Raw genomic sequence first — 17589 nt, forward strand, 5'->3', positions numbered from 1 at the left:
CGACTCGGGATATTTATAAGATACTACCATGATTTTTTCAGATTTTTTGGTCCAAAAATAAATTAGGCCAAAAACCGGCCTTACCGACCCTCCCCCTTTAAATCGGTCAATATTGTTGAATGATTAAATTAATAAATCCTGCTTTTACTGGAAAATCAGTAATTTCTATTGATGAATTAGTCGTGTAGAGAGATGAAACAGTTAAGCTCGGATTTACAGCAGGCCTTTATAGCGAGGAGAAATTCTATGAATTTTTGGTTAAAATGCCTCAATCGCTGATGTGAGTTTTCCCCCCTCTACTTTCCACTTCCTATTCGACTTTACGAGAGTAAGCACCACCCGAGCTCTTTTAAGTGAGCAGAGAGAAGTGGTGGTGGAAATGCATCATCTGCACTTCGAGTTAATTTCTGCTTTCGGGAAAGGCCAATACCGTTGGAATTTGTTCGTACAAAATTTATAATTTAAATTACAAAATCGTCTTTATTCAAAGAAAATAAATCTTTTTGAATATAATATATCCTATTAGTTAAATTTAACTGTTTTAGAATTAAAATTTAAACATTTTTTTGGGTAAATTATCTACTATGACATCTTTTGTTGAGATTTCAGCCTTTTTTATTGAAAATGGTACTAATTGGTTAAAAGATGTACTGCTTTGTTAACATTGTTTTTTTCCAAGATTAATAATTTTAGTTCAAAATTGATCTCTAGTTGAAACTCAATATTGTTTAATTTCAAATTCAACTCTATGGTTTTGAATTCATTATTTTGCACTTCATTTTAACTATTTTGTTGAAAATTAATTTTCTGACTTAAAAATTTAAATATTCCATTTTTGGTTAAAAATAGACCTTTTTAGTTGAAAGTCCGTTCCATTTTGGTTCAACATTATTATAATTTTTCAAAAATTCAACTTTTTCGTTTAAAATTTGTCTTTCTAGTAGAAAATAAATATTTTGGGTGAAAATTTATATTTTTTGGTTGAAAATTCAACTTCTGGGTTGAGATGTGAACTACTTTCTAAGAAATTCCTGTTTTTAGTTTGAGGGTTCATCATTTTTTAGTTAAAAATGCACAACTGGTTGAAAATTTAACTATTTCATTTTTTGTTGACCATTAATTTTGTTAATTGCAATTTTAACTACTTCATTTTTTAAATTAAAAAATGACCTTCTTTGGCTGACAATTGAAAAGTAAATTATTTAGGTAATTAAAACAGTTTCAAAACTATTTTCCTGAAAATGTCTTTTTTAAAAATTATTATTAATAACTAAAAATGGAATTATTTCATTTTAGTTTGAAAATTTACCTTCTTTAGTTAAAAATCATTTTTTTGTAAAGAACAGATCTTCTTCGTTGAAAATTTAGGATCTTGGTTGAAAATTAAACTATTTGTTGAAGTATCAATCCATTTTCTAGAAAATTCAACAATTAGGTTATAAAGGCCTTTTAATATTTAAAAATGCAACTGTTTTTTTGAAAACTTATCTTTTTGGATTAAAAATTTAACGATTTCAATTTACAAAATTTTCTTTGCTTAAAAGTTAAACTATATCGTTAAACCACATTTTTTCAATTCTTATTTGGTTGAAAATTCATGTCTTTAACTGAAAATCTAATCTTTTCAGGTTTAGTTATAAATTCAACTTCCTAAAGCTTCAGTTATCTGGTTGAAGATTATTGATTTTAGTGAAAATAGTTTCGTGGGAAATTTGACTAATTTCTTGAAAATCACTTTTTTAGTTTGAAAATTATTTGTTTATACTAAAAATCATCAATTTTTTTAGGATTCAACTTCTTTCTTGATAATGGATCTACGTTGTTAAAATTCATGTTTTGGTTGAATATTCATCTTTGTAGTAGAAAATTCATCTTTGATTGAAAATTGTAGTACTGTATTAAAAATTTATCTTTTTTGTTGACAATCTTACTACTTAGTTGAAAGTTAAACTTTTTGTTTGTTAAAGGCTCATCATTTTAGTTGAAAATTTTTTTTTTGGTATCAAAATTAAACTATTTTTTCGATAAACTGTTTTTGTTGTGAAAACAGAAAATTTAAGTTTTCAATTTTTGGTGGAAAATTGATATTTTTTAGTTTAAAGGTTATATATTTCTTTGATAATTCGGCTTTTTGCTAGAAATTTAAACTGCTCAGAGAAATTTTTTTTCGATTAAATCACTAGTTTTAATGTTAAACTGCTTTGTTAAAAATTAAATTTTACTTGTTTTTTGCTAAACATTTTTCAGTTTAGTTGAAATATGACCTCTTTGGTTGAAAATAAATATTTTTTAATTCCAAATTCAACTATATAGTTTTGAATTCATTTTTTTAATAAATGATTTATCATCTAAGTTGAAAATTAATCTCTTTGATTAAAATTTTACTATTTTTTTTTAAAATTGGCTTTCTTTAAATTAATTTCCTGAAGTAAAATTTTGAGTATTCCACTTTTTTGTTAAAAGTTACTTTTATATACTTCGCTGGTTGAAAATTAAACTATTTTGTTAAGAACCAATTTTGATAATTAATTTAAAATTGAATTATTCCGTTTTTTGTTAAAAATATATTTTTTGTTAGATGAAAATTTTTTTCTTTAGTTAAAAGTTAATAAGTTTTAGTTAAAAATTCAACTTTTTCGTTAAAAATTCTTATATTTTGTACAAAAGTTCGTCTTTTGAATAGAAAACTCATTACTTTTTATTAAAAACTTGACATCACGTTAAGAAATCGTCTTTTTAGTACAAAGTTCATAATTTTGGTTAAAAATTCAATTACTTGGTTGAGATTTGAACTATATTTGGTCAAAAACTCATGATTTTTATTATTAAAAATTCATCATTGCAGTTAAACGTTAATCGTTTTGGTTAAAAGTTTGACTGCTTTGTTGAAAATTAATGTTGTCTAATACAAAATTTGAGTATTTTATTTTTTGTTGAAAATGGACTTTTATTTGTTAAAAATGTTTGTTTTTTTATGAAAAACAATCTTTTTTGTTGAAAATTCAACTTTTTGGTTGAAAATTCTTGTATTTTGTTGAAAATTCGTCTTTTTAGTACCAAATTTATCGTTTTTTTTTTTAAATTAAAATACTTGGTTGGGATTTGAAAACTACATTGTCAAAATGTATGAAATTTGGTTAAAATTTTTGCTTCTAGTTAAAATTATGTTTTCGGTAGAAAATTTAACTATTTCGTTGAAAAAAATTTTTTGTCAAAATTAATTTTGTTAATACAAAATTTAACTATTCTATTTTTGGTTGAAAATTCTTTTCTTTTGGTTTTGTTAAAAATTAATCTTCATTAGTTGAAAATGCAACTGTTTAGTAGAAAATGCTTCTATTTTATTGAAAATTTGTCTTTCCAATAGAATATAAATCATCCTGGTAGAAAATTAATCCTTTTTAGTTGAAATTCAACTACTTATAAATGAGATTTGAACTGCTGTGTTAAAAGTTTATGTTTTCTGGTTGAAGATTGATCACTTTAGTTCAAAATTCAACTATTTTGTTGAAAATTCTTGTTTTGGTTGTCTTTCAAAATTAATTTTCTTAATTAAAAATCAATCTATTCCATTTTTTATTAAAAATTAACTTTTTAAACATTTTAAATTCAACAAATTTTATAATTAAAAATGACTGATTCATCAGTCGCGGAATCCGAGTTATCTACGTCATTCATAATTGACTTCGAATCAGAAAGTTTGAAAGATTTAAATCTAAAGTGTATAAAAGCATTGCAGAACAGTATTAAAAAAATTGATTAGTTGGGTAATGTAATTTCAGCTTTCAGATTCGATTAAGCGTACATGTTCCTGCGATTAATTATACATTTCATAAACGATTTCCTCCTATAAACCAGTTTTTGCGATTTTTCCACAATGTAAAAATCGCCTTATTTATAGACAAGGCAATAAACGGAAATCCTTTCGGGCACGAATGCCACACACGTGATAAAAAAGGAAGCGAATGACACGCCACTTAACTTTTACTTACGTCCGCGTGGGCGTTTTTATTGGGCCATACCTACAATGTCACCTAACTTTACTGCGGTCACAAAACAACAGTGGTGAAAGTACCATAATTCTTTAACTCGTCGATCTATATAAATAAGAAGAAATGAAAAAAAAAATTTATATATTTATATATGTATGTACATGTTTGTGTGCTCCAAATAGACTTCCACACTAAGATGGATCAAATTTAAACCTTAAAATGCAATTTCGATCTTTTTTTATCGATCACCCCGTACCCAAATTCGTGCCAATTTTATTTTCATTGGGAAAACAATTAAAAATTGATAAAAACCTGGTTTTTTCCATTTTTCGTTCATGAATAATGGTAATTTCGAAAATATTTCAGACAAAAGTTGTTGATCTTATGAAGATGCATATTTTATGTTTTATCAATTTTTAGCTTACGAGCAATAGTTTTCGAGAAAAAGGTAAACAAAGTTTAAGATTTGTAACAAGGTGGTGTACGATAAGGTAGGGGTCTTTCTACAACGTACGTGCTGTCGAATGCGTCTTCATTATTCTCGAACAATTTGGTTTTAGATGAATATCCCGAAAACTGTTAATCATAGGCTAAAAATTAATGTAACATAAAATATGCATTTTTATAAGGTCTACAACTTTTGCCTGTAACATTTTTTGAAATTTCAATTATTTTTGGAAATAAATGGAAAAAATCATGATTTCGTAAATTTTCATAGTTTTTCCTATGAAAATAAAATTCGCGCCAATTTGAACTATTCTAGGAATATTTTCCACCTGATAACTTTAAATTTTGACACGGCCAATTCAAGAATGGATCCAGAAAGGGACGATTTGCCCCTCCCCCCCCCCCACCCAACTAACGAGATTTAAAATTTGAACATTTATAAATTAGGTAAATTAACGATTTAAAGCTTTTTGAATTTCAAAAAGACGAATTTGCCATAAAACAGTTTAATTCTTAACCAGAAAATAAGAATTTTAAATAAACACGATAGTTTTCGACCAAAGAATTGAGTTTTATAGCCAAAAAATTAATAAAGTTTCATCAAATTAGTTTAACCAATAAAATTAATTTTTCTCCAAAAAGAGACGAATTTTCAAATTTAAATTTAAATTTCTAAACTGAAAAGGATAACTTTCCAGCAAAAAATGGAAAAGGTAAATTATCATTAAATAAATAATCTTCAATTAAAAAAATAGAACATTTTACAGAACAGTTGAATTTTTACCGATTCTGGAATTTTTAAGACAAAAATATGAGGTTTCAGCGAAAAAATGTAATTTTTTGTATCAAATATCTCAATTTTCTAACAAAAAGTTCAATATTTTACAAAATTCAAGAAATTTCTATAAAACAGTTAAATTTTTTTCCCAATAAGACGAATTTTCAATCAAAAGTTCATTTCTTAAACTAAAAATATCGCTTTCTAGCCAAAAATAATAGTCAAACCTTTATTAAAACATAAAATACTTCACAATTTAAAACGATAATTTTTTTTACAAAGCATTTGAGTTTTTTTACCAAATTTTGGAATTTTATATAAAACAGTTGTATTTTTAACCCGAAAATAAGAATTTTCAAGAAAAAATTAATGAGTCTTTGATAACTCAAGTTTAACTTTTAACTAAATAGTTGAATTTGTTATTAATTTTATGCCAATAATATGAACTCCCAATTAAATAGTTGGCTTTTTAAAACTAAATATAAATTTAAATATAAATTTTCAAGCCAGAATGACCTATTTTTAATGAATTACATCATTAATTTCCTTTATTGAAAAAATTTTGATACTATACCTACGACCACATAAATGTACGCTTATTAACAAATAAGCTAATTGTTTAAAAATATTTTTAAAAAAAGCACCTGGGTATTTCCAAGACGAATGCATATTGGGTTGCTGGTTTTTTGATCGGACGCTTAGTTTGTTTATAATAATTGCAGCACTATACAAAAATGTTCGTCTAGACATTTGTAAAACGGACCTAAAGGTGTTTCTATATTTTTTATATGAATCTTTGTTGCTTTGTAATTAATTACAAAAGTTTAAAATTCAAATCTCTGGCAAACCAACTGTTTGGTTATAAACTAACTTTTTTTCGAAAATTCATATTTGTGGGCTGAAAGTTTAACAGTATGAAAAAAAACGTCTTATTGCCTACAAAATTCCACAATTATAGACAAATCCTTTGTCTCAAGATCACCAGAGATTGAAGAAAAATTTAAATACAGTGAACACTTGCATATCCCATGGGCCGAGAAATTGAAACTTGAAAATTAGGATATTTTAAGTCTGGAGGGGCCCCCACCTCTAAAGCGAAACGTGGTGTGATTTTTTAAGTGAAGCTCATTGGCTGTCTCGGTCTTGTATCGATGCGCGCGCTGTAAGCATGCGTGCGTCGTTGCATTAGCGCATCATGCATGCCAGTGTTTGTCAAGTGTTTTTGTTGACGTAGAATGTGACAAATCTAACTTTTGTTTTTATTTTGGAGAAGTACAATTCGCCAACTAAAAGTCAATATAATAGAATCACAAAACGACTCAAATATTTTGAGGAATATTGAGTATTGTAGCATGATGTCACGATCATGTTAGGATACGTGGAAATGTCAAAAACTTCAGCATGATGGAGAAAATATTTTAAACGTAAAAGTAAATTATAAATGTCTGAATAGTAATATTTTCAGATATAGAACGAATTTGCGCAATTACGTTTCATCCTTTTATCGGTTACACACCTTTCTGTCGTACAAAATACAATCAAATATCTGAAATTTGCGATTAGAATGTCTGATTCTGAACAAATCAATTTTATACACTATCCTCAAATTTCTGATATTTTATTTTATTTCGCGACATTCCTAGGTCGTCAATCGACAAAAAAATTGAACGTGACTTAAAAAATACATTCTGCACTTAAGCAATATCACTATCCGTTTATTTACGACTCACCTCTACGTTTAGAATATTTTATTCTAAAAGTCCTATGAATTCCTATGACGTCATGCTAAAATACTCAATTCAAACCACCGAGGGCTTCCCGCTCTTCGGTGCTCTTTTTAATTAGTTAACCACTGACGCGGGCATGACCGTACAGGGACCGTGGCGGGAGGTGAGGGAACTCCGCTACTTATAATTTCTTAGCTCTTGTCCGAAATTTCTTAGTATCGATTTGTTAAGATATTTTTAATATTTCAAATCACCGACGCACTTTAATCGAATAATTTATTCTATTTTCAGACACGAACGAAAACATGAGGAACCTGAGAACATTGAAAAATCTAAACTGTATTCCTGTCCTTTCATCGGCTGCAATTTTCGAGCAGTCTCAAATAACCATATAAAAAGACATGTTCGTACAATCCACACTAATGAGAAGCCTTACAAGTGTCGATACTGCACATATGCTAGCAGCACTCTGGTAATTTCGAAAAAAAAAAATTATCCTAATTTTATCATACTTTGAAAATTATAATTTATAGCTAGTCCACATCCCGTTGATAAAAATGCCATGGTTGTCTGGTGTTAGGTCTGGCCCAAGTCTAGCTTTATCTAGCCTATCTAGCCTGGAAGATCAGATCTGGCCCAGAGCTGGCGCTGCTCAGATGTCCGAAAAATAATTAAAGATCTCAGTTCGGTCTGATCCAGCATATGACTGGCGCTGATCAGCTATCCAAGAACCAAAAATATTCTAAGTTCGATCAGAAATTTATTTTAAAAACATATTTCGAAAAAGTTACAGGGTGTCTAAAATGATAAAAAATAGGCTAAATCGACTTATAGTGAAAAATTAATTTTTACCAAGGAACTTAAAAAAGGAAGTCCATCTAACGACTGATTAGCCTCTAACTAGTGGCCGACAAACCCATAACTAGCGACTGTCCAGACAGTCTGGCCTGGGACAGGCCAGCGCCAGAAAATTTTTTCAAACAGGGTATTACGTGCTCAGAAAAACTAAGGTTTCTATTATAAATACATTTTAATAAACAATTTATAAACAAATTGACAAGAAAAAATTAAGTGGTGGCATTTGCAACGAAATAGTTGAATTTTTTAAACAAAAAAATTTAGTTTTCAGAATAAACCTAAATTAAATCCGAAAAGTTGAATTTTCGATCTGAAAGTTCCTTTTCAGCCAAAAGAGATCAGTTTTCAACTACAAGGTTTACTTTTCTACCACAAACGATGAATTTTTAATAAAAACAGAAAAAAAATTGTTGAATTTTCAAAAATTTGAATTTTTATGTAAAAAAAGTTTTATTTAAAAATTAAATGGTTAAATTTTCATTTTTAAACAATTATTTTTTACACAAAAAAAATAAATTTAAACCTGTAGAATTTTACTGAAAGATATGATTTTTTAAATTTTAGTTAAATTTTTTAAACAGAAACATCAATTTTCGACAAAAATAGTTTGTTTTCAACCAAGAGAGACGAATTTCCAACCGAAAACGATTACTTTTTTATTATAAAATATGAATTTTTCATCCAAAAGGGAGAATTTAAAATAAGGCAGTTGATTTTTCGACTAAAAAAGATTACTTAAAATAGTTGTATTTTCAAAATAATTATTAGGTTTTCAACAAAATGTCTGAATTTTGAAACAACATAAAATGAATTTTCAAGAAATGACATGAATGTTTGATTTAATAAAGCTAGTCTTCAATCACCAATGAAATAGTTGAATTTGCAGCTAAAAACGCTACTTTAAAAAGAAATGTATTTTCAACCATTTAAATTCAACAAGAAAGACCAATTTTTATCAAAATAGTGGAATACTTAACTGAATAGATGAATTTTTTATAAAAAAGACTATTTTTTCCCTAAAAGGATAATTTCTAACAAAAAATCCAAGTTTAAAAAATAAAAATCCGAATGCTGCAGAAAACATTTCACCGTTATAGCGTGAAAGAAGAATTTTTCACGAAATAGTTGTATTACAAACCAAAAAATGAATTTTTTTAAATAGTTGAATTTTCAAAACACAAAATTAATTTTGTAGCTACGAAAGCTTAATTTTCGGCGAGGCTAAACTTACTTTTTAATCGAAAAGTTGAATTATTAAACCAAAAGAACAACTTTTCAATGCAAAAAATGAATGTACAAAGAACAGTTAAATTTTCGAACAAAAAATATTAATTTTAACTAAGTTTTTGAAGTTAAAATAATTATTTTTCAAACAAGAATGGTGAATGTTTCTGTAAAAATTTCATTTAAAGTAAATGATAATAATTAAATTTGTAAAAATATTGTTAAATTTTTAACGAAATGCTAAAATTTATTTTAAAAATAATTAAATGAATCTTCAAGAAGAAGATTAATTTTTAACAATCGACTTCAACTTTTAAGCAAGTAGTTTGACTTTCAATAAGAAAAAAATATTCGCAATGAAAAAATAGCATGCACAGTTAATATTTCAATCCAGAACATTTGGTTTATTTTGAGTACGAAGCAATTTAATTGTAATTAATTTAATTTTATTTTCGTTAAATTAATAATTATTATGATATTATTTATCATTACTATATTAATATTTTAATTAATGTAATTGAGCACAAAAGATCAATTTTCAACATTAAAGCTGAATCTTCAATCAAAACAGATTAATTTTTAACAAAAAGATGAATTTTTAACCAAAAAGGCATATTTCCTAAAAAAAAGTTTTTTTTCAACTAAATTGTTGAATTTTTAATTAAAAGCGACCGTTTTCTAAACAAAATTGAAACAGCTTGAGTCTATCTTCAAAAAACTAAGTTTAAACAAAAAATATCATGGAATCGCTAAGTTTTTAGTTTAAAAACATAATTTGCTACGAACCAAAATTTAACCAGTTGAATTTAACTAAACAATACAATTTTTTAACAAAATAGATAAACGGCAACCAAATCAATGATTTTGAACGAAGAAGATTAATTTTCTACTCAAAATCGTCAACTTTCAATAAAAGTTAAGTTTCCTAACCAAAAATACAAAAAATTTCAGTTTTAAGTTAAAAACTATTATGCTACATAAAATGTTAACCAGTTCAATTTAATTAAAAAATAGTTTAATCTAAAACAAAAATTATGAATTTGTGAAAAATAGATTAATTTTCAACCGAAAATGCGAATTTTCAACAATAGGAAATATAATTTTCAACCAAATAATTTAATTTTTCACCAGAATTGTGAATTTTCATCAAAGAAATACGAATATTTAACAAACTAGTTAAAAATTCATTTCCAATCCCAAAAGAAACAAATTATCAACAAAATATTTAAATTTGCAATCAAAGAGATAGATCCTAAACAAAAAAGATGATTTTTTAACAGTAGTTTAACTTTCAGCCAAGCAATTAAATTTCAGTCAAGAGCATTAATTCTCTATCAAAAAGAGGACTTCAGAACAAAGCATATTAATTATAAAGCAAATTTTAGCATTTTAAACTGAAAGCGAATTGCTTTCAACCAATGATGAAATAGTTAAATTTTTTATAAAAATTTTTTTTTAAATAAAATAGTTCAATCTCTAACCAATGTATTGAGTTTAACAAAGATTTCAACAAAATAGTAGAATTTTTAACCAAAAAATTGGATTTTTTTCCGAAAAAGAGAAAATCTTTCAAAAAAAGGAAAAAGAGGGAAAGAGTTACTCACATTTCTATTTTTCATGTATACATTTTTTCATAAAAAGATTATTTCGTGTTTTCTAAATATTAAAATAAATATTTAAAGTTTTTCCTATTTTCCCCTTTTTCCTGAAAAATTACCCTATTTCCCCTTTTTTTACTCTTTTTACACAGTGATTCCTAGATTTGGTAAAAACAGGAGAGATATTTAAAAAAATTGCTTATTCGTTCTTTTCGACATTAACTTAAAAGGAAGTGGGTATAGTAGAAACAGTTTGTAAGAATAAGAAGAATCCTTGGAGAAAAATTACGATCCTAGACCTTTACTGCTTTCTAAAGACGTTTATCTCGAAACTAATGAAACTGGACATGTTCCACCTGCATTCCCATCGCTTCGCATAAAGTCTCTACTTAGTACTTTCGGCTGGTCGTAACGCGGTTCGAGAGGCCTCGTAAATCTCGTCTACGGCTCTGATTAACCCTATCGGGGTACCGGGAGCCCGAGACTCTCATTCATAAAAAACCCGAGAGACCTACCGCGATGCCTGCGACACACCTTCTTTCACACGTAAGCACTTGCACCAGGAGCGCTACCTGCTAGTGTTTTGCTTGTAATTTACAGAATTCACACTCGTTTACCTCTTCTCAACAATTCCTCCTTTTTATCCTCTTTTCAAGAAACTTTCCCTCTTTTCCCATTTCCCCATTTCCTCGTTTCAGGGGTCCTAAGCCCCTAGCACAGAGCTCACCAAAAGGCAGCCATTGGCTGCATTGGCTGCCAGTGGCAGTCAAAAGACACACTTGATACAATGTATGATGATAAAATGTTTAGATGGTATTATTCAAATTTCTTTAATAAATATTTATTGAAATAAGCTATAGCTATAATATGATTATGTTATCTAATATGTTTTTAATTTAAAAAAATTTTTAATTATGTTTCAAAATTAATAAGAAAAATTAATATAATGCTTGAAAGATGGAAGAATTAAGCAATTAATATATTTTATTGTAAGTTTTATAATAAAATCCGCAAATAAAAATATTTTCATATAAAAATGTGGCATATTTCATTATTTCTTGAATGAAATAATAAGAATAAGAAAAATTTACATGGATAATTGTCAAATTCTACAACTCAAATTCTAGTTTACTTGAACTATAAAAATTCAATTCAAATAGAAGGTGAACGTATTATGATTAAAAAATTTTTCGTAATTAAAATATGAAGTATAGATTTCAGTGAAAAGTATTTTTCATTCTAAAGCAGATTTCTTTCTCTATACATAATTATTGCAAACGATTTTGGTCCTATTGCACGGGAACAATTTCAATTCATTTTTGTTCTCATTTATTTTAATCAGTGAGTATAATTTTATGTAATACTATTGAAAAAGAATAATTATTATTGTTATTATTGAATATAATAATTATTAGTAGTAATTATCAAAATGAAATGAATGTCTCAATTAAAAGTGCTATTAAATATAATAACTAATCATACATTTGAATGAATATTAAAATATCTACCTCCTCTTTAATTAAATTTTAATTTAAATTCAATTTCAATTGAATTTCAGCAACTTACATTTTTCATTTTAATATAAGATTTTATGCAAGCAAGAAATAGAAATAAAGGCAGAAATTAACATTTAAACACTGATAACAGAATGTTTTTAGTGGTATTAATTGCAATTTTCAATTTTAAAAGTTCCAAAGAGAAGAAATTTTTAAAGTAAGTAACTTAAATTAAAGGATTTTTTATTGCAGATTATCAAAATCAAGAACTTTTCCATTTTTAAATAATGACAATTGAACGATATGTAGTGTGCAAGTTATCAATTCTGAGAATTCCAAACTTAAGAAATTTCAAATAAAATTTGTGAAAATTATAGAATTTTTAATTGTAAAACTAAAAACTTACCTAATTTGTAATTCTAAATTTAAAAAATAAAAAAACCCTTTAATTTAAAAGAATGACAATTTAAATTTCGAAAAATTACAAATGAAATCTCTTGAAATTTGAAGATTCATAAATTAAAATTGTTGACTTTTGATGATTTCGGAAATACAAAATCAAGTTTTTAATTCTAACTGTTCAAAAAAGAAGAAAATTTCATATTAAATAATCAAAATTTAAGAATTTCTAATGGAGAGTTTAAAAAATTAAGAATTCATAAATTTGAATAGATTTATGTCTCAATGGTCTACTCTCTAAATATGAATCAGTGAAATTTCACTGATTGTGAGTGAAATTTCACTGAACTAACGTCACAGTAGTTTAAATTCGCTCTTCCTTCACAAGTATTAAAATTTTTTAATAAAACCAACACAAAATCTTTCCAGCAACTTAGGTAAATTATTTTTTAATCTTTACTTAAAGTTTGTGCAAGATAAAGGAGAACGATAAGAACGAAGAAAAAGGTTTTGGCGACAGTCGTTTCTCTTTTTTTTCAATGAATTTTTATTCCAAATTTTCCAAATTTTTCATCCTCTTTAAAACTTTTATGACAGCTTCATTTTGCAGGTAAATTTGATTTACTTTCTCAATTAAAAATAAAATTGAAATTGGAAATTAAATGCATTGGAAATTCGAGTAAAAGGGTTCAGACCCCCCGGCGTGAACGACGACGAGACGTAATTTACCGTGACCGTAACCCTTCGCTCGATTCCTGGAAACCGAAGAAAAAAATAACAGAAAAAATTGGTGGCAGCCATATATAGGACCAAAAATTGGGATAGTATCCAATATGGAGATAGGGCCCAAAACTGATTTAGGGCTAAGAACTGACATAGGGTCTTAATTTCTCTCAAGGCCCAATATTGATAAAGGGTTCAAAATTGACACAGGGCCTAAAATTGTCATAAGGCATATGTGAGTAAACGGGCCCAAAATTGATATATGGCCCAAAATATCATTTTGCTTGAAATAATCATAGGGTGCAGAGTTGACATAGGATCGAAAACTGATTTAGGGTTTGTTATGGGCATAAGGCCCAAAATGTATAAATTGGTCTAAATACCATTTGGCTCAAAATAGACATAGGGGTTAAAAGTAACATAGGACTCAATATTGACGTAGGACCCAAAATTTATATATGGCTATTGACATCAGACCCGAAATTGATGTAGGGGCCCAAACTAACATAGGGCCAAATATATAATGCCAATATGGGCCCGAATAAACATAGTGCTTAAAATTTAAAGTGTCCTAATCGTACATAGGGCCCAAAAATGATACAGAGCCCAACATTTACAGAGGAACAAAAGTGACTATGGACCCCAAAATTACAGAGGACGCAACATTACATACGGCTAAAATTAAGCATATGGCCCCAAAATTGATACTTATGCGAAAATAAAGTTTGGTTGAAAATAGACATAGGGCACAAAATTGACGTACGGCCTAAAATTGACGTATGACCCATATTTGACCAAGGATCCAATATGGATGGTCAATATGGCCCAAAAATAATATGGTGCCCAAAACTAACATTGGACCCAAAATTTGCATCGAAACCAAACTTAGAAAAGGCTCAAATTAGACTTATGGCCTAAGATTGATACATATCCCAAAATACAATTTGGTTCAAAATAGACATAGAGCACAAAATAGAAATAGGACCAGAAAATTGACGTATGACCCAAAATTGACCAAGGAGCCAATACGGATGGCCAACATGGCCCAAAAATGATATAGGACACAAAATTTACATTATACTCAAAATAGACATTAGACTCAAAATTGAAATAATCCTCAAATTAGGAATATGGCCCAAAAATGATATGGGGCCCAAAATGGACATTGGAGCCAATACGGAGGGCCAAAATGGCCCAAAAATGATATAGGACTTAAAATTGACATTAGACCCAAAATATTCATTAGACCCAAGATTTAAATAAGGCTCAAATTAAGCATATGACCTAAAATGGAAACATATCGTAAAATACAATTTGGTTCAAAATAGACATAGCGCACAAAATGGACATAGGACCCTGAAATTGACGTATGACTTCGAATTGACCAAAGAGCCAATATGGACGACCAATATGGCCCAAAATTGACAATGTACCCAAAATCAACAGTGTCAAAATTGGACATGGAGCCCGAAATTGATATGGGGCCCAAAATTGACATTGAACCAAAAATTTTTATTTGACCAAAAATATAAGTATCTAAACTAAAGTTATGAAAGCCTTCCCTGTAGGCGCTCGACGCCTACTTCGACTAATTTTTGAACTGTAATGTCAAATAATAAAAGGTTCATCCTTTTAGGTAAAACAATCATCTTTTGTTTGTTAAAATTGACCCTTTCTTGGTTGGAAATAAATTTTTTTTGATAATTCATATTTTCGTTTAAATAAAACTGCAGTTAACTGAAAATTACATTTTTCTAGTTGAAATATCAACACATGTATTTTGTGTTAATAATTCCTTATTTTAAAAGTTGAACTACTCTGTTAAACATTTATTTTTTGTTTGCAGATTTATCTCTTTGGTTACAAATTTATATTTTTTAGCAGAAACTATTTTTTTTTTGTTAAAAAAGCAACTGCTATACTAAATATGACAATTTTTTTCAGAGTTGAAAAGCTTTTTTTGTTGTAATATTTAATGTCATATTTTTCTTTGAAAATTAATCTTTTTTGATAGAAAAGTGTTGATCATTGATTAAGAATTTTTTTAAATTTAACTATTTTTTATTTAAAATGAACTCTTTTCTTCTTGGTTCAATTAAACTGTTTAGGATTTTGAATTACATTTTTTCAATTAAAATATCAACTGTTATATTTTTTGTTGATTGATCATTTCTATTGATTAAAAATTAATCTTTTAACTGAAATTTGATGTATTTTGTGGAAAATTCATCTGTTTGGTTACATTAAACTTTATCACAATTAAAATGAAACTTTTCTAGTTTAAATATCAACTCACACACTTTCCGTTGACAATTCATCTTTTTTGGTTAAAATTGTAACTGCATTTGACTGAAAATTGATGTCAAAATTAATATTTTTTGGTTAAAAAAATAATATTTTTTGGTAGAATTGTGATTCATGCAACTCAAGTATAATTTATTAACGAAATCGTTAATTAATTTAACAGCTAAAAAAGTAACTTAAACAAAACTTTTATTTGATTCAAAGAAAATGTATAAATTAACCAAACATATAATAAGCCAAAAAATTGGTTTCACTGTATAACAGAGAAATAATACTTTTGATAAAAATAAATATATCTCACTAAAAAAATGTTTGATTGACCTAACAAAAGTTTGGTCGTCTTAACCAATTTTTTCAGCTATAGAAGCAACAGAATCGTTTAGTTGAGCCAACAAAATGATTTTGTTGGAGAGTTTGGTTGAATTTACGAAAAAGTTTGGTATGCACAACACAATTTTTGTGTAGATTGAACAAACTGATTTTGTTAAATTAACCATATATTTGCTAGCTCTGCACAATTATTCTTTAGAATTTAAAAAAATATTGTCAATTTTATAAAATAGTTCTGATGAACGAACTAAATTTTTGTAATCACAACAAATTATCTTTTTGTCATGCGAAATCAAATTTGGTAGACTTAACAAAATAGTTTCGTTGGGGCAATACCATTTTTTCAAGGAACTATGATTTTTTACAGTAAAACTGTATTTTTTAAATAAAATATAAAATATTTTCTATATAAGAAATCAAAATAGAAGGAAAAAATGTATTGATTCTATAAAATTTGTTTGGTTTCTAGATAATTCGTTTAATTTGTCACAATTAATGTCCAGACTACTCAGTGATTAGATGAGATTAGGATTGATTAAAAGATTTACCTTAAGTACTTTAAGATACTTCAAATACTTTCCTAATTACTTTAAAGTATGTTTTTAGGATTGAAAAGGTTAAATCCAACAAATAATAAAATGTAAAAATCATTCACTTCGAAATACATCTATAAGAGATCCCAGGCCACATTCATATAAAATCTGTTAGCTACGTGTTTGGTACGCTCAACAAAATTCTTTGGCACAATCAACAAAAATTACTCTAAAAACCTTTTTGTTTGCGCCAAATAAATTATTTTGTAACTACAACTTCTTTTTTGGTAGTCGAAACCAAATTTTGGTAAGAACAACCAAAACTGTTCAACAAAATTATATTGTTGTCGGGACATTATTTTTTTTCTCAGTGATTGTTTAAAAAAAAATCTCTTTTCAGTGTTCGATCTGAAGTCTCTAAGTGTTCGTGCAATATAAAACATGAGACCATACTTTCTTGAAGGTGGAGAATTCTCGCGATTGTCGCAAAGCGAAGCCTTTTCAATTTTTCCTTCAGGGCAATTTTGGGGTGTAAATTAACCTGCGCAGGTACACCTTAATGTTTGGACCGAGCCGCGACCGCCGCCGCCGACACTGCCGCCAGAGCGCGATAAGATAACGAGTTAATTGTGCTTACTGGATGCCCACACACGCTTATACGGCCAGTCATACCGCGGCCGGTATGCTAATGTCCTTTGAAGCTTTTGCTGGGATGCGCCTCGCATGCGAGGGCTTCGTGTCTCTTTGATAGCGACATAAACACATTTCAGTGGCTCTCAGACCCACATAACCACCGATTAGCTCACTTCTCATTGGTCCTGATCTTGCTCAGCAATCGCTTTTCTGCCAGGGCCTACAATTTCTACAATTTTGGACCACACAAGTTCAAAATATCCCTTCGGAAGCCACTAACTTCTAAAAATCCTCCCACTTGAGGTTAATGTTCATGTGTGATTTAGGTAGATCTGATACTTCAGTTTCATTATCTCTAGCGCCCATGTCTCCATCTCAAAGCAGATTTTTCTTATCCGCACCTTTCAGAGGATGTTCATCAATGAAAGGCTGCTGTTCTGCTTTCATTTTGATAATACGAGGGTAGTTCAATAAGTCCTTAGAATGAAGTATAAAAACAATTTTTTTTGGGTAAATTTTTTTTTATTTTTCAACATAATCTCCTTGG

The 17589-nt window shown here is 28.0% G+C and overlaps 1 protein-coding gene across 1 annotated transcript in view; it reads left to right on the forward strand.

The window, feature by feature from the left end:
* LOC117174596 (zinc finger protein 600) overlaps positions 1 to 17589 on the forward strand; it is a 181149-nt gene that overhangs the window by 149208 nt on the left and 14352 nt on the right. The window contains exon 9 of the mRNA XM_033363826.1: positions 7236 to 7416. Coding sequence (XP_033219717.1) covers positions 7236 to 7416 — 181 coding nt within the window. The remainder of the gene's footprint in view (positions 1 to 7235; positions 7417 to 17589) is intronic.

This window comes from Belonocnema kinseyi, chromosome 6, assembly GCF_010883055.1.
Source record: "Belonocnema kinseyi isolate 2016_QV_RU_SX_M_011 chromosome 6, B_treatae_v1, whole genome shotgun sequence".
Classification (NCBI taxonomy): domain Eukaryota; kingdom Metazoa; phylum Arthropoda; class Insecta; order Hymenoptera; family Cynipidae; genus Belonocnema; species Belonocnema kinseyi.